General features: G+C 40.8%; 2 protein-coding genes across 2 annotated transcripts; both read right to left on the bottom strand.

Moving 5' to 3' along the window:
• Nucleotides 1–464: 464 nt before the first annotated feature.
• LOC145702556 (CD63 antigen-like) lies at nt 465–1920 on the bottom strand. Its single transcript, XM_081779792.1, has 5 exons — nt 1705–1920; nt 1210–1516; nt 1017–1084; nt 764–970; nt 465–691 (listed from the first exon to the last, which is right to left on the bottom strand). Exons 1-5 carry the CDS (start codon nt 1855–1857, stop codon nt 608–610), a joined length of 819 nt encoding a protein of 272 aa, XP_081635918.1. The 5' UTR covers nt 1858–1920; the 3' UTR covers nt 465–607.
• Nucleotides 1921–4180: 2260 nt separating this feature from the next.
• On the bottom strand, nt 4181–5673 carry LOC145702542 (N-acetylgalactosamine-6-O-sulfatase-like). The gene is made up of 3 exons (XM_081779775.1): nt 5385–5673; nt 5004–5269; nt 4181–4876 (listed from the first exon to the last, which is right to left on the bottom strand). Exons 1-3 carry the CDS (start codon nt 5659–5661, stop codon nt 4196–4198), a joined length of 1224 nt encoding a protein of 407 aa, XP_081635901.1. The 5' UTR covers nt 5662–5673; the 3' UTR covers nt 4181–4195.
• Between the last annotated feature and the right edge of the window lie 21628 nt (nt 5674–27301).

The raw sequence follows: 27301 nt of genomic DNA on the forward strand, positions 1-27301 counted from the left end.
CAAATACTTGAAGAATTTGATTCAAGAAGAGCACGTGAGAATAATTGTTGAAGAACGGCTGTGAAAACAAATTTAGAATACTGTTAAATGCATCGCATCTATACTTGAAGACTTGAACACAAAACTGGGATCTAAGCTGATGGAAACAACAGGGACAGAGACAGAAGTCGATTTGGTCATTGAAGATTGCATTACTCAGGTACCTTTTTTCTTCACTATATACAGAGTCTTTCCTGAATAAACGAATAATATAAGGCCAACTTGATTTTAAGGAGCGTGAACTTCAATTTGCCAAGAGGCGATATCAATTTCTTCAAATGTTCGCCAAAACCATCGAAGATGGGAATCAAGAAGCACTTACTTCATGTTCTCCTTTGTCTTCCAACAAATCTGTGTGACGATTAAATGAACTTATCGACCGAGAAGTAGACATTGAAAATGGGCTTGATATTTATTGCATATTTAACTGTCTTTGGCATGGATTTTATAATCATCTCCGAGAATGTCGAATAGACATCGACATTAATAATATCGTATTATTGGTACAGGTCGACATCTAGTCATCATTCAAGATTCTCGGTAAATGGAATTACAGTCAGGTCTTTTTTTAATAATTGTTGTACTGTGGCTGATAGCCAGCACCAGCTCGGAGTTGTTTGATGAAAATGCAGGAGAAGATAATTCCGAAGATCTGAAAAGAATTCTTTAACTATCGATAATTTTTGACAGGTGCTGTCAGTCGCAGGGAGAATCGAGCGCTTACCTGAATGACACCCATGGTCACTCCTGTGCCAATAATCAATCCTGCATTGTCTTGAACAGATTCTTGGAAGATTACTTTGCATCCTTTTTCGTGTTTTTCTTCGACCATATCTTTGCTGCAGAGTTTTTCCGCGTTTTCTTCATCGTGTTTGTCTAGTCCGCAGCAAGAAAGGGGGAAATGCTTCTCAGGATCGCCCTTTGATTTGCTCTAGAAACACTATTATTCCCTAGAATGCCCTCTAACAACCACTTACCCATTCAGACTTTTCCCAATCGTTGAGGTCGGTGTTGCCACAGCATTTGAACATGATTTGAATCGTGTCTACGGAAATTAAAGCATTTAATTAGATTTAAGACTTTTATTGCCAATCAATGCGCCAGGAAAACAAAATTTACAGCTCATAAAGCTACAGTTAATTTTCCTGAATTACAGGAGCTCCTTCTTACCGATCATGTTGGATTCTTTAAAGTCAGTGTCGTTGTAGTCAACGATTAATTGGTCGAATGCATCGGAAATTTTTTGGTCCGCGTTTTCGTCGAGTTTTCGCCAGCTGGCAATTCCACCCGCTGCGGAGAATTCAGTTATGCAAGCGATGAAAAGTAAAACAGCAAAAGTTCCAATTAAACAGGGACCTTCTTTCGTTGCTCCCAAGCAGCCGAAAATCGTGATAATGACAATGATCACTCCTGAGAGCATCAGTAACGTCGGCGCAGATGAAAATGCTGATGCGACGCTGGCGAGTGTTCTATCCGACTAGAATTCATTTGTAAGGTAATTGGTAAAAGATTCAATTTTTTAGCTTAGACGGAAAAGTCTGCACGAAAATCCAATTGATGATCTCTTCAAAACAAGGCTTATCGGAAAAACGCCAATTAGCAACAATTAATGAACCCGATTTTCCTTCAATTCGTAATGTCAGTTGAAGACGCAATTGTCTTTACCTGGTGATTTGCCACAAAATGCATCGGAATGCTGAATTTAACACTGACAGCGACGCCCGTGCAGATCATGGCAATGCCGCTTATCAGCAAAACCAAATTGAAAAGCAGCAACAAGTATTTGATTATTTTTCCACATGCACTTAGCTCTGACATTTTTCTCTATAAATTGACCTCCTTCTGAAAATTAGGTTCTCAGGCAAAACGAAACCACGAATGATTGGGTTCTGTGTTTTCCTCTCTTTTCTACGGCCGCGGGGCAAATTTCCCTTCTATTTTTTTCTTGTCAAAATATCGAATCTTTTATCAGAAGGCATTTCATTTGACGACATATGATATATCGTGTCTTTTTTTTTTATTTCCAAAAATACTTCAGTCTTATCAGAAGAAACGAAGTTATGGTATCACTCTTGCATGTAGAAGAACGAGTAGTAGTCGTCGAATTTGTATGCTTCTAACAAAGGGGAGGAGCATTTATATTTATCAAAAATAAAATCTAACTTCTTTGAAAATTTAGAAAGCGGGTGAGCAAATGTCTCAAACCCAAGCCTACAATATCATCGTCATAATATGCTGCTTGAATATCGTTAGAAATTCCTGAAAAGCTGCTTGAACTATCCTCGCCGCTACTCGATCCAAGACATTCTCCAATTTCCCAAGGAAAGAAATTGCCCACTACGAGAATCATAAATTCTATCGATAGTCGTTAAGCCTTACTCGTCTCCATATCTTCCTCAGCCTCGACCATTGCGTTTTCGTTGTCCATTCCTATCCGATCACAATCGCTGCCAACGTCTGCTGCGATGTCGTAATCTTCATCGCCGCCTCCGCCAACGCTTTCATTGTCGGAGGAATATCCGTCGCTTGCATCGTCGCCAGAAATACGAGTTGTTTATTTTTTACGATTTCTCAGACAGGGCTCAGTAAAGCTCAATTGAAGCATAACTTCAATCGACGAAGATAAGAAGGAGAAAAGTCTATTTTTACAACTCTGCCGAAAGTAACATCACAGTCGTCAATGTCATAATCATAGATCTCGCCGTTGCCCGCGCAGGAGTCATCGTACGCGATGCTCTCCGATCCCGATGCTTCAGTGATTTCAGAATCGGACGCTTTCATCGTCACTGCACCTAGTATCGCCGTCTGCTCGCGAAGAATATCGCCAAGAGACGCCAGTCTTGGTGACTTTTTCGGTCTATAAAATATTATATTTTTTCTGCAATATTGATTTTCTTGACTTAAAAAGGCGATAGATTCCACTGTAAAATCGTCTTAGAGAGAGCTCTAGGTGGTCGAGAATCCGGAAGAATTTAGGCCGGGGCTCGACGAAGGTTATTCTGCGATGTCGCTCATTTTGAGTTCTGTAAATTATTGTTTTTTCCTTTGAAAGATGACTTCGAAAACGAAAATATTTATCATGCTCTTGATTCGTAAAATTTCGGAGATTAAACTCTTTCTTGTAGACTTTCTCTAGTTCAACCGCTGTCGGCGTATTCCAATGCTTCCTAAAGTACTTTTCATGGATTTTCAGAAAAAAGCTCTTCGTTGATTTGCACATAGAAAAAACCCGTCTCCTGTCTTGCGTCAAGTCCATTCCGAAAATATTTCATCGAGAGAAAAAAAGTTATAACTGCAAATCAAGGGTAGCAACTTTCTTATGCACGCGGGCCCGATAACTGCTTGATTTCTTATTAGAAATAAATAATTATCCTTTCATGCGCCAATTCCGCTTCAAGTACTCTGATTCAAAATCAAAGGAGCGTTTTCAATACAGTCGCATTATTAATGCAGCATTTTTGGTTTACTTTATTTATTTTGAACTGATAAGTTTTACAGTAAAGCGATAAAGAGATGATTTTTTGTTTACAACCAGTTGAATTGTTCGAATTGCGGATAACAGTTTTCCTTGTCTGCGCCTCTTTTTGTCGCTTCTTCTCGCGCATCAATATGTTTTAACCAGTCGGCAATGTACTGATCCAAGTATGAAATAAATTTCTTATTTTTTTCCTCGCCAAAGAGATTGTTCTCTTCTTCAGGATCCCATTCAGTATTGAAAAATTCTTCAGCGCCAGGGACGTATTTCATGTTTCCTTTTCGAATCCCAATGTACTTTCCCGGAGTGTACGCATGCGTCATGATAGGTTTCTTTTTGACTTCATAGCTTGCTTCGCCGGTTTCGAGGTACGAAACAAGACTGCGGCTGTCTGGCGCCTCGTTGCAGCCCAAGTCGTAGTCGATCAACTCGGCAAGAGTCGCGTAAATGTCGACTGTAGAAACTTGAACTTTCGGTTCGTAAATAGTTCTATTCGCGGGTTCATAATTGCTCAGTTCTATCTTACAATTCATAAATCACTTATTGAACCCTATGCTTGGCTCGAACTTTCGAGGATAACGCCATAAAAATGGAGTTCTGTGACTAGCCTCTCCCATTTCATTTTTGAATCCCTTGAGTTTGGATCTTTACTAATTCGATTAGGGCTGATTTACATAATCTTTATTCAACTTGAAATTGCATAATTAATATTAGACTAAAATTGCGTGGAAGATCCGAGTCCTGAAGTTCTACAGTTCTTTCCGGGCCAACGTTTGATTCTGGCAGATCAAGAAGCCACTGGTTATGGCCCCACTTTTTCAAAATTTGTTTCCCCGTTGTAGTTGGCCCATTATCACTCATGAAAATCACCAAAGTGTCATTGGCAATGTTGTGCTCTTCCAATTTGTCGAGAACTCGTCCGACGATTTCGTCCGCCTCCATGATCACTTCGCCGAAAAGGCCAACTTCCGTTTGATTTCGAAATCGAGCGGGCGTATTGAACGGTGCATGGCCAGACTGGAGACCGTAATAGGCGAAAAATGGATCCTCGTGATTTTCGTCAATGAATGTTTCAAGTTTTCGGGTGGTTTCTTGCTCGACTTCGCGACTGTCGAATGATTTTCCAGCGATGGTTTGCCGCGCCCACGTGAGATAGTAAACACCAAGTTGATGTGGATCGGTCATGTTTTCAACGTGACCGGCTGGGCCAAAGTAACCGGTGTAAGGGAAGGAATAACCGTTAGAGTTGAAGTTTTCGACTGGAGTATTTTCAGGATAAGGTTGTTGCTGGACCCAAGTTTCTGCCGGCTCTGTGCTTTTTCCGTTTTCAAAGAATAATCCAGGATTGCAGCAAAGACCGGGCTCGAAATAAGGTTATTTTATGATAATTTTTCAGCTTTGTAATCTTGATAAAAATTGAATTCGATTTGCTTTAAATAAAAAACGCATTATCCTAAATTAATTTTATCAAAAAAAAAAACAACCGGGCCTGAGTAAAAGAGTAATCATAGTCCAAAAGTTGTGGTGGCTTCGTCTGTATGTAATTTCCGAATTCCTGGAAAACGTTGTGTGTGTTTGGGAATCTACCGACTTCCTTTCTGTACTTGTGAGCTTCTTGGTTGCGCTTCCGAAATATTTCAAAGTGTTCTTGTGTGAAATTTTCGATGTTTATTCCATTTGGCAAGGGCTGCTGTTTTCCGAAGAGTCCCGTCTTGTATCCAGATTTTTTGAACATTTCTGCTAAATGCGGCTCGCCTGATTAAAGGATTCAAAAACTATTGTCAGAAATAATTTTTTTGTTATAAATCTCATCAAGATTTTTACGATAAAAAATTAGACTCATTTATTTTTTTTATTTTTTGAAGCCTGCCTTCGTTGATTATTCTCGCCTCTTTATCCTCCATCGAGTATCGTCCTGTCATGAGCATATACCTGCTTGGGGAGCATCGACTTGAAGCCGAAGTAGCGCCCAGAAAGTTTACTCCTTCATGACCGATTCTGTCAATATTCGGCGTTGGAACTTTCGCTTCTCTATTGTAGATGGTAAAGTCTCCGACTCCGAAATCATCCGTTATGAGCAAAATAACATTCGGCTTTCTGGCTTCTATTCCGAGAGAAAAAAGTGCAAAATTTGAAAAGAGCTTCATTTTTTGAGAATAAAAAAAGGTTGAGTTTTTACTTTATTTGTCCCAATTATGGCGCTGAGGAGCAAACCAACGTGAGTACGAATTATGGTCGACAACATACGGAACTCATTATCAAGAGAACATGACAAGTAAACAAGATCAATTAACGATCAACGTACGCGATCAAGAGTACTTTAAAGTTTAAACAAAGCCTATTTTGAATGTCATATTCCCAAAGAAATTTTTCTCGAGTTATTCATTTATCTTTTTTATTTGCTCAAACATTTATAACACACTGTTATTCACAGTGATCACCTAACATCTTTTACATATTTTCTTTCCCGCTCAGCAACAGAATTTTCTCCTGCGAAAAGCTTCTTTCTTAGCTTTAATTTTTTCAATTTGTTTGCGACGAGGCTGAGCCAGTCCAGTTCAAGCTCATCTTCTCTGACGCTTTGATTCGTGTCGCAGATTATGACGATTTCAAATAACTCGTTCAAAAATTTTTTCTAACAACCCCTTTTTTTGTGCTTATTTGAAAGAGCGTGAAAAACTGGTCCAGAAAATGCTGGTCTTATCATCGGTGACGTCACGAGTGGCGCGCGGGCGCCCCCTAAAGGTCTAATTAGGTTCATTGCGGGCTACGCGATTTCTCCGGTCATGCATATCGCACATGCATGGTTAGCATCTAGAATTGATCGTCGTGAGCAGGGCTACATGTCCCGGCCAAAATCGTCAAAATCGGACCACGTCTTCACCAGCTGGTTGACCGGCAAATATCTCAAAATGACAAAATCACTTACTTTTGATAAAGGCAACCTACCGATGGAAGTAGGGGGTTGCCCTGGACTCGAGCCCGAATTACTGCCGTATTCGGCAACTAAGTGCCGGAGGACCTCCCGGAGGACTCTTCTGCTGGAAGAAAAGCTGCTGGAAGACTAATATTAAAAATATAAATACAAATAAAATTTAAAGCCATGATTGGATAGTAATTGCCGTATTCAGCCACTTAGTACCGGAGGACCTCCCGGAGGACCCCTCTGCTGGAAGAAAAGCTGCTGGAAGACCAATTTTTAAAAATAAAAATACAAATATAAAGCCTGGATTGGCTTAATATTGTCTAATAAGCCGCATTGAGCCACTTTTTGCCGGATGACCTCCCGGAAGACCCGCCTACTGAAAAACCGACTGCTGGTAAGCCAATATTTAAAAAAAATTAATAAAAAGCCTTGCCACATCTGGCAAAACTCGATCACTTTAGTTCATACGCCAGTTCATACTTTTCAATCAGACTCAAAGCGAAAACGACCCGAAGGGGAGGCCACGCCCGTTCATCCTTTACAATCAGAGTCAGGGCGAAGCCGACCCGAAGGGAAGGCCACGCCCGTTCATTCTTTTCAATCAGAGTCAGGGCGAAGCCGACCCGAAGAAATGGCAACGTCTAATCATTTTATTCACTAAGAGTCAATGCGAATAAGATTGAAGAAATCTTCTCTGGTTTGCTTTCAGATTTTTGTAAATGAATGAAAATGAACGGGCGTCTGGCACTTAGTGCCTGAATACTGCAATAACTAGCCAATTATGGCTTTAAATTTTATTTGTATATATATTTTTAATAGTAGTCTTCCATCAGCTTTTCTTCCACCAGAGGAGTCCTCGGGTCGGCTTCGCCCTTTTTCTGATTAAAAAGAATGAACGGGATTGGCCTCCCCTTCGGGTCGGCCTCGCCCTTACTTTGATTTAAAAGAATGAACGGGCGAAGCCGACCCGAAGATTACCAGAGACCTTACTCTGATTGAAAAGAATGAACGGGATTGGCGTCCCCTTCGGATCGGCTTCGCCCTTACTCTGATTTAAAAGAATGAACGGGCGTTGCCTCCCCTTCGGGTCGGCTTCGCCCTTACTCTGATTGAAAAGAATGAACGGGCGTTGCCTCCCCTTCGGGTCGGCTTCGCCCTTACTCTGATTGAAAAGAATGAACGGGCGTGGCCTCCCCTTCGGGTCGGCTTCGCCCTGACTCTAATTGAAAGGAATGAACGGGCGCGGCCCCCCTTCGGGTCGGCTTCGTATTTACTCTGATTGAAAAGAATGAACGGGATTGGCCTCCCCTTCGGGTCGGCTTCGCCCTTAATCTGATAAAAAGAATGAACAGGCGTGGCCTCCCCTTCGAGTCGGCTTCGCCCTGACTCTGATTGTAAAGGATGAACGGGCGTGGCCTTCCCTTCGGGTCGGCCTCGCCCTTACTTTGATTTAAAAGAATGAACGGGCGAAGCCGACCCGAAGATTACCAGAGACCTTACTCTGATTGAAAAGAATGAACGGGATTGGCGTCCCCTTCGGATCGGCTTCGCCCTTACTCTGATTTAAAAGAATGAACGGGCGTTGCCTCCCCTTCGGGTCGGCTTCGCCCTTACTCTGATTGAAAAGAATGAACGGGCGTTGCCTCCCCTTCGGGTCGGCTTCGCCCTTACTCTGATTGAAAAGAATGAACGGGCGTGGCCTCCCCTTCGGGTCGGCTTCGCCCTGACTCTAATTGAAAGGAATGAACGGGCGCGGCCCCCCTTCGGGTCGGCTTCGTATTTACTCTGATTGAAAAGAATGAACGGGATTGGCCTCCCCTTCGGGTCGGCTTCGCCCTTAATCTGATAAAAAGAATGAACAGGCGTGGCCTCCCCTTCGAGTCGGCTTCGCCCTGACTCTGATTGTAAAGGATGAACGGGCGTGGCCTTCCCTTCGGGTCGGCTTCGCCCTGACTCTGATTGTAAAGGATGAACGGGCGTGGCCTCCCCTTCGGGTCGGCTTCGCCCTGACTCTAATTGAAAGGAATGAACGGGCGCGGCCCCCCTTCGGGTCGACTTCGTATTTACTCTGATTGAAAAGAATGAACGGGATTGGCCTCCCCTTCGGGTCGGCTTCGCCCTGACTCTGATTGAAAAGAATGAACGGGCGTGGCCTTCCCTTCGGGTCGGCTTCGCCCTGACTCTGATTGTAAAGGATGAACGGGCGTGGCCTCCCCTTCGGGTCGTTTTCGCTTTGAGTCTGATTGAAAAGTATGAACTGGCGTATGAACTAAAGTGATCGAGTTTTGCCAGATGTGGCAAGGCTTTTTATTAATTTTTTTTAAATATTGGCTTACCAGCAGTCGGTTTTTCAGTAGGCGGGTCCTCCAGGAGATCATCCGGCAAAGTGGCTAAATGCGGCTTATTAGACAATTTTTAGCCAATCCAGGCTTTATATTTGTATTTTTATTTTTAAAAATTGGTCTTTCAGCAGCTTTTCTTCCAGTAGAGGGGTCTTCCGGGTGGTTCTCCGGCACTAAGTGGCTGAATACGGCAATTACTATCCAATCATGGCTTTAAATTTTATTTGTATTTATATTTTTTAATATTAGTCTTCCAGCAGCTTTTCTTCCAGCAGAGGAGTCCTCCGGGAGGTCCTCCGGCACTAAGTGGCCGAATACGGCAGTAATTCGGGCTCGAGTCCAGGGCAACCCCTACTTCCATCGGTAGGTTGCCTTTATCAAAAGTAAGTGATTTTGTCATTTTGAGATATTTGCCGGTCAACCAGCTGGTGAAGACGTGGTCCGATTTTGACGATTTTGGCCGGGACATGTAGCCCTGCTCACGACGATCAATTCTAGATGCTAACCATGCATGTGCGATATGCATGACCGGAGAAATCGCGTAGCCCGCAATGAACCTAATTAGACCTTTAGGGGCGCCCGCGCGCCACTCGTGACGTCATCGATGATAAGACCAGCATTTTCTGGACCAGTTTTTCACGCTCTTTCAAATGAGCACAAAAAAGGGGTTGTTAGAAAAAATTTTTAACGAGTTATTTGAAATCGTCTATGGCGACAATAACATTCATAGTCAAGTACATCATCGAAAGATTTAAGGCAAAATAGATCGACTGTGCCAGAAGCCGCCAATTTGGATCTGATAGTTGGTCAACCTCTATCCTCATATCTAGCCAGCATAAAGATCAAATGAATAAATTGCTTTTACCTGAAGGTTTTAGATATCCTTGCCAGATGATGATGAAAAACGTTTTCATAAGAGATCGGAAAATAAATGACGAGTAACGGAAAATAATGAAAATGACGCAGGATAATCCAAATTGAATCGGCAAAAGTGCCAAAACGAAGGGAGCCAGGCTCTTTTTCAACTGTTTGAGGATACTTTTATACTCTGAAAACAAAATAATAATTGTTCTTTTCGAAAACTCTTACGTCCAACAGCATTCAAAGTCGATAAAATGTGTATCAGCAGAAAGCTGTGGAGGAAGGAAGACATGGCAACGAGGGATATAAAATGATGCTGTACCAAAAATACTGAGGAAAATTTGGGAGCGCCTTTTGGGTCCAGAACAAAATTTTCGATTCCTTTTGATAGAAACTGAGCTCTGAGAATGATTAAGCCAAGAATAGTAACGTCGAGGGCGAATAAAATGATCTTGTAGAGTGACAAAAAACTGAGCTGACGATTTTTAATCATGGCGATGATTTCTTTTGTTTCGACGAGAAGAAGAACCAAGAGAATAGTAAGACTGAGAGAGAATGTGTAGTCAGATAATTCAGTGTTTTTGAGCTGCTGAATATTCTTTGAACAGGCTTTTTTCATGGAAGTTTCAGTTCTTCTAATGAATGTTAACTTTAATTTTGAAGCCTTACCAGAGTTGGCAAAATCGCACCGCCTTCGACGAATTCGAAAATGACCCGAAGTTTTACAAAAGAGTTGATATTCATGTTCAAAAAACTTTGTTCGAAAATCAGAAGCTTCGTTTTTTGATCGAACCATGCGTTTTTCCGAAGATAATTGAGCATATATTCAGCACTTTCTTTTGAAGTCCCGAGATCGGAAGTAAATTCGCAAGTATTTGAGGACAACCGATTGGGAGTCTGAAGATAGATGTCGGACGAAAGAGTTGATCTCGTCTCGGAGAAGTAGGAAGACAGTAGCGGGGATTTTCTCATTTTGCGCATTGTTCTTTTGGTGGCATTCGGCTGAACATGCCAGTCGGTTGTGAAAAAGCCGCATTGGTCTCGATGCTGCTTGAGCGAAGATGGCCCAAGTCGGAAATTCACGCCGTCTCGAGCAAAAGCTTTATCTTTCTTTCTCGGTATTTCGCCATTACTGTAGTTTCTAGCATGAATAAGAGGCAAAATTTCGTTCTCCAGAAGATCCCAAGTTGACTGGACATGAAGTTGTGTTTTACCAGGAATGATGGAGATTTTGTCGCGAAAATTTTTGTCCAGATCGTATTTTTCGGCGGGAACGATGACTGTTGAAAGCCCGTAAAGACTCAGTGTCAGGAAGAAGTACGAAAAGAAGCGCCTAAGAGTGATTTTCAGATCCATTCTGTGTTTTGAAGTATAGACCAATTTGGTAATCGCTGCTCGATCTAGGAAGGATTTGACTGGTTCTTTGTACTTTCCCTGCTCGTATTCGTTCGATTGCTTGATAAAAATATATTCTTGGTTATTTGCATCGATGGTTTTAGACGCGAAAGAAACTATGAGTGGATTCAACAAGAGTTCAACAAAAATAAAGAAATAGTTTGTGGTCATCCATAATTCGAAGTTAATTTCGCTAAAAATCGGTTCAAACGGTTGATTTATCCTATGTGTATTTAAGATGTCGTAAGATATGAACCTAGTCTGAGTATTGAAGCTCGAACAAGAGTCATCAAAGCCATAGAAGTTAAACCAATAAATATTAATAGATATGATGTGCAAATAAATGTACTCCCCTTTCTATGGACCGTCAATAAGAAGCGTCGACTGTAAAATTGGATTGGCAATAATAAAACCTCTATCAAAATTGTATGAAGTTGAAGTCTTCGACTCTGAGTCGATAAAGTAAAAGGACCAAAGACAAGAAATTTCGGAGAAACAAATATCTCTGCAATCAATTTTTCATTCAGGAAAAAATGCATGGATAAACAGACGGATAAAACGAGGGGAAAAGCAGCAAAAATAACCCTGGAAGATTTTGAAATTTCACTGTGTCTTTTCGATACAGCCGGTCCGAGCCAATGATTATTCTCTAAATATATTTCGAATTGGCTTTCTCGTTGAGGAGGATGAGGATCCTGGTGAACATCTTTCGAAGAAACGCAGTCTGTTTCTATAACTGAAATTTCATCGTCCAAGTCAAAAATAACAGTGGACTCGTGCCACGCAATGTCTTCGATGGATCCTTTTGAATACTCCTTGGGGAACGTGTGAACGAAGAAGAATGATATTTTCCGTGGAAGAAACGTTGTTTCTTGTTCTGCATGAAAATCGACGGAGAGTTTTAGCTCTCTGATTTTCATTATCGGAAGCTGAAGAAGGAAATAGCTCGAGCGGCCGTTTCCGAAAATTCGCTCTGTTTTTGAACCTAGATAAAATTCAACTCGGTCCGCATTTCCCAAGAGATCGTCGTAGAAAATTTCCATTTTGAGCATCTTCGGAGCTTGGCTTAGAGAGAATCTCGTGTCGATTTCGATTATATAGAATCCAGCTGTGCTAAAATTTCGAAGTATCGCAGGTGGATGCAGAATACTGGCCTTTTCGTTCAGTCTGTCAATGTGACGAGACCGGAGAAGCAAGAATATCCAGAAAATGATGAAGAGAATCGGAAAAAGTTTCACGCTCACTGTTATTATTTCGTTCACAATCAATGTATAATAGCTCTCAATTGTCGTAAATTTGCCCGATCTTGAAGTCAGTTTGTCTCTACTTTCGATTTCACAGGAGCACTTGATCTTGCCAGGCCTTGAATCGCTTCTCACAAAGCAAGATTGTCTATTCCAATTCTCCAGTTTGTCCGTAACGCAAGAACCAGAAAACAAAGAAATCGTCAAATCCATCTTTTCCGAAAAAGAAGATTGAATGAGCACAAAAATTGAGCACTTTTGTCTGGCAAAGCAAAGTTCAATTTCTTTCTCATCAAAGTGCAGCCCAAATGGGTCCCCAACGCAATCTTCCTCCGAACAAACAGTGGATGATATTTCTGACTCGTTTTTGAATGCTGGTAAGATCGAGTGGTGCCGGTAGGAAAGTAATTTAGGCTCGGGTAAATACCAGAAATCAACGAATACTTCTACTTGTATATTCTCATCAAAATCAAAGAAGAGGAAAAAATCCTCGTTGTTCTCCAAATCGAATCGAAGAACTTCGCCTTTTCCCGGCAAAATCTCCTTCTTGATTGTTTCAATGATTTCATGATCAAAGGTAACCGATGCTTTGCCTTCATAATTTGCAGAATAAAGAACTCGATTAGCAAGTCTCAAATCATCATCGGAGTAAATAAACGGATTCGCTTTTAATTCTGCAAAAAGAGGAACGTCCGAATTTCGTGAATTTGGGAGAAAAATTTCAGTGACGATATCATTTCCGAGTGCAATGAAATCTGTGGACTCGGTGTCGGACGTAATAGATTCGAGAAGATGGGTTAGGCTGTTCCTGATTGTCACGATATTTTCACTTGATTCTAAAATTAAATCGATTCTCGAAGAGCTTATTTTCGTTAAATAATCATCATTGCCGCTCTTCGGTGAGAGCAAATTTGACAATAAATTTTTAGTTCTTGCGGAGACCTCACCGATCGCTTCTGCTGCAATTTCTGAGTCATTCATAGCTGCTTCCATTTTCTCCTCAATAACTGTAAGTTCTTGCTCTACAAATCTTTTCAATTCATCGTCGTCCATGTTCAGCAAGTCAGCCCCGTCAAAAATAACTGGCTGACATTGGTAAAGTCCGTGTTGTCGCATTGTCACAGAACATGAGCAACTGTAATTTCCAACAGTATTGTCACAAAATTCATCGCACAAATGGCTACCAGTCGAGCACTCATCAATATCTTCGCAACTGAAGTCTAAGCAATCATCAAGTCCGACGCATAAATCGCCAGAAAACCCGGATTTACAATGACACTCAAAGCCTTTGTGCGTATTCTTACAGACCGAATGTTCAGGACACGGATTCGAGATCAAAAAGCATTCGTCAATATCGACACATTTCCCGCCAATTTTCTCCATTCCCTCGACACAGTTACACTCAAAACTTCCAACAGTATTGTTGCAGGCCATATTTTCCGCACATGGATCGACAACACACTCATCTTCATCAATGCATTGAAAACCAGCGCAGTTATCGTATCCTTGGCACATTTCTTCTAGAAACCCAGCGTCACAGGTGCACTCAAAGCTTGCGAAAATATCTTTACAAGTTGTATGCTCCGGACAAACGGGATCTTCGTCCTTCGCGCACTCGAAAATTTCCTCACAAATGTCACTTTCTCTAATCAGGCCATCAATACAGTCACAGTTGTAGCTTCCAATGGTGTTATTGCAGATCTCATTCACGAGACATGGACTTTGCAAACATTCGTCCTCGTCGACGCACTGGAAATTGTCGCAATTTGTTCCTTCACATGAAGCATTTTCGTAACCAGAATCGCAGGTGCATTCATATGTCAAAGGTATGTTTGAACAAGTCATTGATTTTGGACAAACAGGTTCAGTTGAGTTGCATTCGTTGATATCAACGCATTCTCTGGCGTTCCAATCAAAATATTCGCTTATAAGACAGCAACTAAAAGTGGCACAGTCGTTGCCAAAACATTTTTCTAAAGAACAGGAGTTACTTTAATAATAAAATGTCTTAAAGTCACCTTCATTCTGTGTTCCTGGATGGCAGGTGCAGCTAAAATCAACATGATTGCAATCCGCATCCTGCGGGCAGAAGGTTGTATCATCGCAAATATTGACGCCAACTAATATTTCCATGAAAAAATTTCGGATATGAAAATATTTTGCTGCCTCGTGAGAAGGAGATGATACATAAACTGTCAGATTTTGTCCTAATGGAAGTAACTTTGTTGGATGAGAATCTGAGTAAATAGAAATATCAGGCTCAGGTCAATATTCGGAGTTACCATGGATTGGAGCATTTTTTTTGGAGTGAGTTCTGTTTTTCGTTTCTAAAGTGGAGGAACTTTTTTTGGAGTTACACCGCAAAAAAATTTTAAGGCGACGTTAGACGGATTTTTATTTTCTCAGTGGAATTTTTGGACCTTCTTCTTTATCCGCGGTTCTATTTTTTTGATGGGTTTCATTTGGATTAGTTTATATATCCGTGGTTTTATTTTTTTGATGGGTTTCATTTGGACTTGTTTATCTATCCGCGGTTCTATTTTTTTGATTAATTTTATTTGGACTTGTTAATTTATCCGCGTTTCTATTTTTTTGGTTGGTTTCATTTGGACGAGTTTTATTATCCGCGGTTCTATTTTTTTTAATTGGATTCATTTGGACTAGTTTTTTATCCGCGGTTACTATTATTTTAATCGATTCGATTTAATGGAATGAAAATAGTGATGAATAGCCAAAAAAGTGAGGTAAATGTCAATGAAAAAATTCAGTGTATAAGCAGGGTTCGTGGGCCCGGGAGGGCCGCGCGCGCGATTGGCTGAAAATGGCTAATTCTCTTCTTCTGTTTCCGCGGTTTGCGCTTCAGCGACGGCTATATTGAACTTCAGCGATGACACCGGTAACGTTTGTCATCATTTATTTTTAGGGGATTGAGAATACTTGCTTTTTTCCGCGGTCATTTGGTCAATGAAGCTGGATTTTTTGTCGTCGTTTTTCAAATGAAGGTTATTTTCTAAGTGTGAATGAATTTTTGGGGCTCAACGGGGTGCATACACGTCGACTGTTCCATCATTGCTACGAATCTAGGTTATTTTAGGTGTGTTATTGAATAAAAGGGGCGCAGGGGGTACATCAACGTCGACTGTTCCATCATTGCTACGAATCTAGCACCGCTAACGTTTGTGAACGTTTATTTTTAGGGGGTGAGAATACTTGCTTTTTCCGCGGTCGATTGGTCGATGAAGCTGGTTTCATTTTCGTCGTTTACTAAATGAAGGTTATTTTTTGTGTTATGAATTTATGGGGTTCTACGGGGTACATAAACGTCGACTATTCCATCATTGCTACGAATCTAGCACCGGTAACGTTTGTCAACGTTTATTTCTAGGGGGTGAGAATACTTGTTATTTTCCGCGGTCGATTGGTCGATGAAGCTGGTTTCAATTTCGTTGTTTTCTAAATGAAGGTTTTTTTCGGTGTGTTTATGAATTTTGGGGGCTCACCCCAACTTTCGTTTATTTTTAGGGGTGAGAATACTTGCTTTTTTTCGCGATCGATTGGTGGATGGAGCTGGTTTCGTTTTCGTCGTTTTCTAAATGATGGTTATTTTCGGTCTATTTGTGAATTTTGGGGGCTCACGGGGTACATAAACGTCGACTGTTCCATCATTGCTACGAATTTAGCACCGGTAACGTTTGTCAACGTTTATATTTAGGGGTTGAGAATACTTGCTATTTTCCGCGGTTGTTAGGTTGATCGAGTTGGTTTCGTTTTCGTCGTCATCTAAATGAAGGTTATTTTCTGTGTGTAAAAAAATTTTTGGGGGGTCTACGGGGTGCATAAACGTCGACTGTTCCATCATTGCTACGAATCTAGCACCGGTAACGTTTGTCAACGTTTATTTTTAGGGGGTGAGAATACTTGCTTTTTTCCGCGGTTGTTAGGTTGATCGAGTTGGTTTCGTTTTCGTCGTCATCTAAATGAAGGTTATTTTCTGTGTGTAAAAAAATTTTTGGGGGCTCACGGGGTACATAAACGTCGACTGTTCCATCATTGCTACGAATTTAGCACCGGTAACGTTTGTCAACGTTTATTTTTAGGGGTTGAGAATACTTGCTATTTTCCGCGGTTGTTAGGTTGATCGAGTTGGTTTCCTTTTCGTCGTCATCTAAATGAAGGTAATTTTCTGTGTGTAAAAAAATTTTTGGGGGCTCTACGGAGGGTTGCATAAACGTCGACTGTTCCATTATTGCTACGAATCTAGCACCGGTAACGTTTGTCAACGTTTATTTCTAGGGGTGAGAATACTTGTTATTTTCCGCGGTCGATTGGTCGATGAAGCTGGTTTCAATTTCGTTGTTTTCTAAATGAAGGTTTTTTCGGTGTGTTTATGAATTTTGGGGCTCACCCCAACTTTCGTTTATTTTTAGGGGTGAGAATACTTGCTTTTTTTCGCGATCGATTGGTGGATGGAGCTGGTTTCGTTTTCGTCGTTTTCTAAATGATGGTTATTTTCGGTCTATTTGTGAATTTTGGGGGCTCACGGGGTACATAAACGTCGACTGTTCCATCATTGCTACGAATTTAGCACCGGTAACGTTTGTCAACGTTTATTTTTAGGGGTTGAGAATACTTGCTATTTTCCGCGGTTGTTAGGTTGATCGAGTTGGTTTCGTTTTCGTCGTCATCTAAATGAAGGTTATTTTCTGTGTGTAAAAAAATTTTTGGGGGGTCTACGGGGTGCATAAACGTCGACTGTTCCATCATTGCTACGAATCTAGCACCGGTAACGTTTGTCAACGTTTATTTTTAGGGGTGAGAATACTTGCTTTTTCCGCGGTTGTTAGGTTGATCGAGTTGGTTTCGTTTTCGTCGTCATCTAAATGAAGGTTATTTTCTGTGTGTAAAAAAATTTTTGGGGGCTCAGGGGGTATATAAACGTCGACTGTTCCATCATTGCTACGAATTTAGCACCGGTAACGTTTGTCAACGTTTATTTTTAGGGGTTGAGAATACTTGCTATTTTCCGCGGTTGTTAGGTTGATCGAGTTGGTTTCCTTTTCGTCGTCATCTAAATGAAGGTAATTTTCTGTGTGTAAAAAAATTTTTGGGGGCTCTACGGAGGGTTGCATAAACGTCGACTGTTCCATCATTGCTACGAATCTAGCACCGGTAACGTTTGTCAACGTTTATTTCTAGGGGGTGAGAATACTTGTTATTTTCCGCGGTCGATTGGTCGATGAAGCTGGTTTCAATTTCGTTGTTTTCTAAATGAAGGTTATTTTCGGTGTGTTTATGAATTTTGGGGGCTCACGGGGTACATAAACGTCGCCTGTTCCATCATTGCTACGAATCTAGCACCGGTAACGTTTGTCAACGTTTATTTTTAGGGGGTTTGAGAATACTTGCTTTTTCCGCGGTCGTTTGGTCGATGGAGCTGGTTTCGTTTTCGTCGTTTTCTAAATGATGGTTATTTTCTGTGTTATGAATTTAAGGGGCTCTACGGGGTTCATAAACGTCGACTGTTCCATCATTGCTACGAATCTAGCACCGGTAACGTTTGTCAACGTTTATTTTTAGGGGGTTTGAGAATACTTGCTTTTTCCGCGGTCGTTTGGTCGATGGAGCTGTTTTCGTTTTCGTCGTTTTCTAAATGATGGTTATTTTCTGTGTTTTAAATTTAAGGGATCCCCCCTCCGTTTTCGTCATTTTCAACGGCGAACTTCATTTTTCTGGGATTACAATTTTATGCGTGCAATAGTGCAAATGAAAGCTCGTTCATTGCGGTTTATTCTCTAGTACAGAGATAAAAATCCATAGACGCAAACCTACCACAGGGAGGCGCTGAAGTTTGTGTATTTTGAAAAAACGCTGTTTTTGGCCATTTTCACCGGCAAACTACTTTTTTTAGAGCTTAGCTAGAATTAAGCGGAGTTAAAATTCAGAAAGAGTAAAGCTTAATCTTAAAACTCTAGTACAGAGAAGTCATTTGGTCTAGTAAAAAAAATTTTCTTTTAAACGACCTAGTGTACCCATATTTTGCGTTTTTTGGTTTTTTGCTCTCTAGCGCCAACATTAGGCCGAAATTTCTAGTTCGGTTATTCTTATTAAGGATATAAGCTATGAATTTGAACTTTCGTAGCGCCTAAATGCGTAGTAGGATCATTTTCATTTCAAAAGCAATCCTACCTAAAAATGCACGCAAAACTCAAATATGGTATTTTTAAAAAAAAATTTATTGAAAATTTTCCTTTTAGAGCGATTTCAAATCTTACTCTCTCGATTTCTCGAAATTTTTCCATTGAATCGCTAAAACTAAACCGTGTCTTTTATTTCGATGATGTTAAGCTAAAAAATTGACGGGCTTTTATTTTGAAAGTCTTTCGAATTTTTATTCTAGCGTTTTCCTCTTTCTTGCTCGTGTTTTTCTTCTTTTTGTGCTTTTTCGCGTGCAACCAATCAAAGCGCTCCGCTCAACCGCGCCACTCTCACGGAAAAGAGGAGTCGCCCAGCGCGCCGCTTTTTACACTATTCGCGCGCTTGGTAAGCCTCATGAAAATGGCTCTAAAATCGGTTTCGGTCGGAATTAGGGAAAACTGATCCGTCAATTTTGTAGATAAGGGTTAAGAGAAGTTATTTATCGAAAAAACTGGACCGATTTAGTGGAAAAAATTCGAGGAATCGAGAGAGTAAGATTTGAAATCGCTCTAAAAGGAAAATTTTAAATAAAAATTTTTTTAAAAGTACCATATTTGAGTTTTGCGTGCATTTTTAGGTAGGATTACTTTTGAAAAGAAAATGATCCTACTTCGCATTTAGGCGCTACGAAAGTTCAAATTCATAGCTTATATCCTTAAGGAAGTTTTAAGCTTTCGAAAGACCCCTTGTATGTCTTATTTCGATGACATTGAAAAACCGAAAAAAATTCCAACAAATTTCATGCATTTTTGAAATTTTTGAAGGCTAAAATTCTGAGGAAAGATGTTCATAAGGGGATCATATGATACATCAAAATGATCCTTAGAACACGAGGAATCTGAAAATATCAAATTTAGACCCTTATCCAGTAATTGAAAAAACAGGGAGAAATCTCCATCATTGCTACGAATTTAGCACCGGTAACGTTTGTCAACGTTTATTCTTAGGGGTTGAGAATACTTGCTATTTTCCGCGGTTGTTAGGTTGATCGAGTTGGTTTCGTTTTCGTCGTCATCTAAATGAAGGTTATTTTCTGTGTGTAAAAAAATTTTTGGGGGGTCTACGGGGTGCATAAACGTCGACTGTTCCATCATTGCTACGAATCTAGCACCGGTAACGTTTGTCAACGTTTATTTTTAGGGGGTGAGAATACTTGCTATTTTCCGCGGTTGTTAGGTTGATTGAATTGGTTTCGTTTTCGTCGTCATCTAAATGAAGGTAATTTTCTGTGTGTAAAAAAATTTTTGGGGGCTCACGGGAGACATAAACGTCGACTGTTCCATCATTGCTACGAATTTAGCACCGGTAACGTTTGTCAACGTTTATTTTTAGGGGTTGAGAATACTTGCTATTTTCCGCGGTTGTTAGGTTGATCGAGTTGGTTTCGTTTTCGTCGTCATCTAAATGAAGGTTATTTTCTGGGTGTAAAAAAATATTTGGGGGCTCTACGGGGTGCATAAACGTCGACTGTTCCATCATTGCTACGAATCTAGCACCGGTAACGTTTGTCAACATTTATTTTTAAGGGGTGAGAATACTTGCTTTTTCCGCGGTCGATTGGTCGATGAAGCTGGTTTTATTTTCGTCGTTTTCTAAATGAAGGTTATTTTCGGTGTGTCTATGAATTTTGGGGGCTCACGGGGTACATAAACGTCGACTGTTCCATCATTGCTACGAATCTAGCACCGGTAACGTTTGTCAACGTTTATTATTAGGGGGTGAGAATACTTGCTTTTTCCGCGGTCGATTGGTCGATGAAGCTGGTTTTATTTTCGTCGTTTTCTAAATAAAGGTTATTTTCTGTTATATGAATTTATGGGGCTCTACGGGGTACATAAACGTCGACTGTTCCATCATTGCTACGAATCTAGCACCGGTAACGTTTGCCAACGTTTATTTTTAGGGGGTGAGAATACTTGCTTTTTCCGCGGTCGATTGGTCGATGAAGCTGGTTTTATTTTCGTCGTTTTCTAAATGAAGGTTATTTTCGGTGTGTTTATGAATTTTGGGGGCTCACGGGGTACATAAACGTCGACTGTTCCATCATTGCTACGAATCTAGCACCGGTAACGTTTGTCAACGTTTATTTTTAGGGGGTTTGAGAATACTTGCTTTTTCCGCGGTCGATTGGTCGATGAAGCTGGTTTTATTTTCGTCGTTTTCTAAATGAAGGTTATTTTCGGTGTGTTTATGAATTTTGGGGGCTCACGGGGTACATAAACGTCGACTGTTCCATCATTGCTACGAATCTAGCACCGGTAACGTTTGCCAACGTTTATTTTTAGGGGGTGAGAATACTTGCTTTTTCCGCGGTCGATTGGTCGATGAAGCTGGTTTTATTTTCGTCGTTTTCTAAATGAAGGTTATTTTCGGTGTGTTTATGAATTTTGGGGGCTCACGGGGTACATAAACGTCGACTGTTCCATCATTGCTACGAATCTAGCACCGGTAACGTTTGTCAACGTTTATTTTTAGGGGGTTTGAGAATACTTGCTTTTTCCGCGGTCGTTTGGTCGATGGAGCTGGTTTCGTTTTCGTCGTTTTCTAAATGATGGTTATTTTCGGTCTGTTTGTGAATTTTGGGGGCTCACGGGGTACATAAACGTCGACTGTTCCATCATTGCTACGAATCTAGCACCGGTGACGTTTGTCACTGTTTATTTTTAGGGGGTGAGAATACTTGCTTTTTTCGCGATCGATTGGTCGATGAAGCTGGTTTCGTTTCCGTCGTTTTCTAAATGAAGGTTATTTTCGGTGTGTTTATGAATTTTGGGGGCTCACGGGGTACATAAACGTCGATTGTTCCATCATTGCTACGAATTTAGCACCGGTAACGTTTGTCAACGTTTATTTTTAGGGGTTGAGAATAGTTGCTATTTTCCGCGGTTGTTTGGTTGATCGAGTTGGTTTCGTTTTCGTCGTCATCTAAATGAAGGTTATTTTCTGTGTGTAAAAAAATTTTTGGAACTCAACGGGGTGCATAAACGTCGACTGTTCCATCATTGCTACGAATCTAGCACCGGTAACGTTTGTCAACGTTTATTTTAAGGGGTTCAGAATACTTGCTATTTTCCGCGGTTGTTTGGTTGATGGAGCTTGTTTGTTGTTGTCGTCATTTAAATGAAGGTTACTTTTCTGGGATATAAAATTTTTGGGGGCTCTACGGGTTGCATAAACGTCGACTGTTCCATCATTGCTACGAAACTAGCACCGGTAACGTTTGTCAACGTTTATTTTAAGGGGGTTAGAATACTTGCTATTTTCCGCGGTTTTTTGGTTGATTGAGCTGGTTTGTTGCTAGGTTAATTTATTTAATGAAGCCTAGTTGGCGAAAGAATGAGAAGTGCAAGAAGAAATATCATCGAAAATTCATGAGAGCAATTCGAAAATCGTTAAGGATATCCCTTCAATCGTTGGATAAAAAAGACAAGTTATGAGGGACCAGGGCGGACAAAGATCATTTGAAAATATTTTTCCATAAAAGATTTTTTCTGTCCTCGGCATCCCTTTTTTCTTATCTGATTTTTTAATCCAAGGATTGAAGGGACACCCTTAACAATTTTCAAATAACTTCAGTCGAGCCATCTTTTGAAACAAGAAAACAAGGAAAAGTCAGAGGGTTTTCGCCCCGATATGAGGATCTTTATTAGCCGCGATGTTGGAAATTTTATTGGCCGCTAAAAGTTGTGTATTTATCCTTTATTGTGGCTCATTATACCGCGCTATTACAAGCGTTTTACGCGAAGAGGAGGAAAGCGTGTGCAAGCAGGTGCATGCGCTCGCCGCCTGAAAAAGGGATCATCAAATCAAAACGCCGCGCCAAAATCAAAGTGGCGAGTTTGAGCACTTTCCGAGAATAACTGCGTTTTGAAAAAGAGGTAGACAAGTTCAAGGGCGTTATTAGGTCGGAAGAATATACAAAAACCAAGGCGATCATTCTGAGAATATGATGAAAAAGAACATGAAAAATTTTTACAGCTTCTCTTCACTATAAGACCACCCATAAATAAGACTAGAAAGTCAAAAAGGAAACATCAAAATTAAACTATGTTCTAAACATGAAAAGCCCCAACATTGAGCAGAATCATTATTTTTTAGACAATCTCAGCGGTAGTGCTCAATTGACCTTATTTTAGCAGAGAAAAAAATTTATCTCCTTTCCTGAAATTCTTGTAAATCGAATCTCTCTTCCAGCAGACAACTAGCAGTAGCTTATTAATAGTAGTATCAGTAGAGTTCCGCTACTGTAACGATCTTCGAATCGTGACGCTTTCGATTATCCTCTCTGCTGCTAAAAGAACAAAGTTCATTTTTTTCGTTCTCTCACAGAATTCGTCATAGTTTCGTAATGACTCATCGGCTCATTCGAAATTCGCGGAAACTGGGAAGGGTCTTTTTTCGTTAAAACCGTCTGATAGACTTCTGCGGAAGCCCTAGAGCAGCCGGCCAATCACCGGCCGCTCATTCGTCGACCGCATGTGACCCGACGAAATTTATTAATTTCTCTAGCTGACTCTACCTGTCATAAACTGTAACCAAGGTACTGTTAGCAAAATGGCTCTGTCTCTCGGTAATGGCCAGAAAAAAGTTGACATGGTCGAATTTTGGATTTTTTTTTTCTTAAAAATGAGCTAAATCAGAGGAAGTTCTAGCGGATGTGTGATTGGCTGAATTAGGTACAAAATCGCCCCATACTTTTTGGCAATAAATAAGAGAGGTAAACCTACTGGGGAAGAATTGGGGAAGGGGAGGAAGAGGAAAAGTGGGCGTTTTTCGGATTCTGCGCGAAAATAGCCCTTTACGCGCACTTCGGATTTCGTGACGATTTCGAGCATTTCTGATCGAATTTTAGGGTCTTTTGGAGAGTGAAGATTGGTTTCCAAAGGCTTGGATCTTGATATCTTAGGGTTCTTTATTTGAAAGAAATTATTTCCCAAGTTAGATTTTAGGGCGAAATAGTGCGAACTTTCGCCGAGTTTTTCGACTGAGATTTTTAACCCCTCGAGTCTAAGTCGACACTTTCAAGGAAGAGCTTATTTTGATTGACTAAAAATTCTTCATTTTCAAATGATTGCTATTTAATGTTATTTATACTGTTTATCGAATTAATATTTTTAGGAAAACTTAGGCAATCAACTTGTTCTCGTTTCAATCTAATTTGTTCTCGACGCCCACGCGTTTCAGTCCGAAAAGCGACGTTTAGAATAAAGCGACGCCTGGAATAATACGCCGTTCAGAATAGTGTTATAATCGTCGCTTTGTGTAAAACGTCGTGCATCCATATTGTTTGGCGCAGCTATATGACAACCAAAGCAAAATTTGTAACTTCCGGGATTCTTGTGACAGCACACCTTGCACAGCCAGCAACCATCTTTGAGCCACCAACCCGAGGATAGTTTCTTTGGAATCCAGGCTTATGCTTGAACCTGCTGCTGGATTTCAGGACGCTCGTATATCAGCGCTTGTCGACTTTCTGCCAGTACAGATCTTCAATACCTCTTGCTCGTTTAGCTTCCATCACCCTTTGGAGATTCGGGTTCTTCTGGAATTTCTTCCTCTGGTTCTTTTTCCTCGTCGCTATCACTTGATTCTTGAATTTCCCCGGATTCGTAATCTTCCTGGCAAGCGACACTATCCGCATTTTTATAAGCATTCTCTTTGATTCTCTCTTCGAGAGCATCTTCCATTGGCAACGGTTGGTCCTTATCGAGATCCAAGCCCGGGTGAGACTCTTAAATTGACTTCATGAAATCTTGCACCTGGAAGAACTGCATCTCGTCATCAGTCATGACAGGAACCTGAGACATCGCGTTTATGTATTTTAGCAAAGCGGGACCTCTCGCGAGCTCTTTGCCCTGTCGGATTCGCTCAAGGAATTCTTTTATGCGATCACGAATGGCATACTTTGTCTTTCTTCGCTCCATGCGCTCTTTTTAACGAGAATCATCTTCCTCAGCTTTCATGATATAAAAGAAGTACGGATCAGCTGGAGCTGCTTCCCCACAGCTTCGCCAAACAGTTCAGTCTAGTTGATTTATTCACAGAATCACATGGATACCTAGAGCATTGCCACTCATCAAGCGACCATTCGGTCAGCTTCTTTGCTGTACGATTCGTCTTTGTTTTCTTGAAGAAACCATCTTTCAATTTCTCCGCTTGTGAAGTAATCAGGCCTCTGTGATGCATGGTGCAGACATTGACAGCGACTTTCTTGAATGAGGCGGCTTCTTTATTTGCAATCATCATGATTCCACGCGAAGCTGGATAATAGGTACTAAAATAAATTCTTCCCGAGGCCCACAATTATAAAGGGTTCAATATACTTCCCTGGGCTCACTAAGTAAACGGGTTTCAGATTCTCGAAATGAATCGAGCGCCCATGGCAAACTTGCTCTTCGTTTTTTTTCCAGAAGTGCTATTTGGATTTTCTAGAAGTGCCAAGAACAAAATTCAACTGGTTCGCCGATTTCGAGTTCAACAGAGTTCGTACAATTCATTTTGAGAATCTGAAACCCGTTTACTTAGTGAGCCCAGGGAAGAATATTGAACCCGTTATAATTGTGGGCCTCGGGAAGAATTTTCCCTTTATAATATTGGGCCCCCTTTTTGATTACGAATGTAAATAATTAATGGAGATTCCTTTATCTTGTTTCATTTTGGGTAAAAGTGATAACCTTACCCTTATGCTTATCGGCGCGGGTGCGCGTCAGTAGCTACGGTTTGGGGGCAGAGTTGCAAATTTTGTGAGCTAGCTGAGCTGAGCTATCTGAGCTAGCTGAGCTACAGCTCAGCTCAGCTCAGCTCAGCAATTTTGAGGTTAGTGTCAGCTCAGCTCAATTTTTCTGAAGAAAACTAGCTCAGCTCAGCTCAATAGATTTTCGAAAAGAGCCAGCTCAGCTCAGCTAGCTCAATTTTAACCTCAGCTCAGCTAGCTCAGCTCAGCTCAGTCTACTGAGCTGACAAAGATCGAACCACTTTTGATTGGTCTTATTTTCAAAAACTTACACGTATTTTCTATTGCGGCTTTCCTGTTGGTCAATTTTAGATAGAAATAATTCGAGTTTTCTTTGAAGCAAGAGAGAAATAAGATAAAAAATAGCTTCTTATAAAAAAAATAATAAGGTACAGATGGTAAATATGTGATTGCGAATGTGAGAGACTGGTCTAGGGGTGTGCGAGGGCAGGGGCTCCCTGTCCGTCTACTCTAGAAGGTTGAAACATTGGCTCACCCACATAAATGATACCACTGTATCATATATTGGAGGATTCCTTATTGTTAAATTACAGAATAAATTTTTTATGTCAAAAAGTGCGATGTTGCGAGTGAGATGCTGGTCTAGGGGTGTGTGAGGGCAGGCGCTCCCCTGTCCATCTACTCTAGAAGGTTGAAATTCGCTGCAATACATTTTGTTGACATTTTTTGTAGTAAATAAAAATCAGCTTTCTCAGCTCAGCTCAGCTAGCTCAGCTCAGCTAGCTCAGCTTAAAAAAATGGTCAGCTCAGCTCAGCTAGCTCAGTTTGAGAAATCATCAGCTCAGCTCAAAAATTTTCAAATATGCCCCAGCTCAGCTCAGCTCAGCTCAATTTTTTTGAAAAAATTCAGCTCAGCTCAGCTCAGTTGTTCTTAAAGGGGGCCAGCTCAGCTCAGCTCAGCTCAATTTCGACCTCAGCTCAGCTAGCTCAGCTCAGAAAAAATTTTCAAAAATTTGCAACTCTGTTTGGGGGGTTTGCGTCAATTGCTACGGTTGCGTCAATAGCTACGGTGCGTCAATAGCTACGGTTAAAAATGAGTCATAGAGAGCATGGAAATTGACAGACAGCTTAGGGTGGGCATCAACCTAGGTCGGGTCTGCCGGTAAATTAGAAAATTACAAGAATCTGAAGCTATCTAGGTCTGTTTGAAAGATAATGTGGTCGTTTAAGGGGGGGGTCGACGAGAATTTTTTCAGGGGTGATCGTAATTTCTCATGTACACATAGTCTGGATATGAAACTTATATTTTTGGAATTGTCAGATCCTCCCGAATCCGTTAAGCCCAAAAACATTTGATAAAAATGAGATTTAGGGGGTGAAATTATGAAAAATGTAAAAAGAATGGCCATTTTTGGTGCATTTTCGCGAAAATGCCCCTACTTTGAGGGGATTTTTGACCGATTTTTTCTGGCGAAAATTTTTTCTAGTTTTCGCTGCCTGATTTTTTCAACCCTTTTCTATCCACCAGTATACTCAGATTTTCCCTATCTTATCCGGTTTTCCCGCATTTTTGGTCACGGAAATCCCGATTCTCGTCGACCCCCCCTTAACGCTTACAAAAATGATACGTAAGAAAAATAAAGCCTCAGAACGATCGATCACGCGTCCGAATGGCGGACAACTTTCCTGTCCTTTATCGGCGGCTGTGGAGCACGACGGAATTTCGGATCTCGCGCGGATCAAATAGGTTTGGGACAAATAAGGACTGATAAGTTGGAAACAAATCATTCATGAAATGATCGATGGCTCCCTTTTTCTACTCCTTGTCTTCATCCCCCGCCGGAAGTTGAAAAAGAAAGAATCAGTAAAAGAACAAAATAATCGAATTAGAAAATCCGTTATTTTTAATTTGCATATTTTGACCGTGGAGAGCATAAAGAACGAAAAAGTTTGGTATTGCATTTCCAAAAATTGGTAATGGATTACCAAAATTGGTAATGCATTACCAATTGGTAATTTAGACGAGCGTTCCCCATCAAGAGGGCATAAAAGAGTCGGTTGAAATGTAAAGGTCTAGCGAGCAGATGGACGGGGATGAATATTTTACGCCAACTGAAATTGAGAAAAATG

The sequence above is a fragment of the Oikopleura dioica genome, chromosome PAR (assembly GCF_907165135.1).
Source record: "Oikopleura dioica chromosome PAR, OKI2018_I68_1.0, whole genome shotgun sequence".
NCBI classification, from domain to species: domain Eukaryota; kingdom Metazoa; phylum Chordata; class Appendicularia; order Copelata; family Oikopleuridae; genus Oikopleura; species Oikopleura dioica.

What these genes read in the sequence shown, in the direction of transcription:
- LOC145702542 (XM_081779775.1), bottom strand. Translation starts at nt 5,661, where the DNA reads ATGAAGCTCTTTTCAAATTTTGCACTTTTTTCTCTCGGAATAGAAGCC. An exon ending in GGCGAGAATAATCAACGAAG is followed by an intron (nt 5,270 to 5,384) that starts GCAGGCTTCAAA and finishes TCCTTTAATCAG; the next exon opens with GCGAGCCGCATTTAGCAGAA. An exon ending in ATGATTACTCTTTTACTCAG is followed by an intron (nt 4,877 to 5,003) that starts GCCCGGTTGTTT and finishes CCTTATTTCGAG; the next exon opens with CCCGGTCTTTGCTGCAATCC.
- LOC145702556 (XM_081779792.1), bottom strand. Translation starts at nt 1,857, where the DNA reads ATGTCAGAGCTAAGTGCATGTGGAAAAATAATCAAATACTTGTTGCTG. An exon ending in ATTTTGTGGCAAATCACCAG is followed by an intron (nt 1,517 to 1,704) that starts GTAAAGACAATT and finishes AATGAATTCTAG; the next exon opens with TCGGATAGAACACTCGCCAG. An exon ending in ATTGGGAAAAGTCTGAATGG is followed by an intron (nt 971 to 1,016) that starts GTAAGTGGTTGT and finishes TAGTGTTTCTAG; the next exon opens with AGCAAATCAAAGGGCGATCC.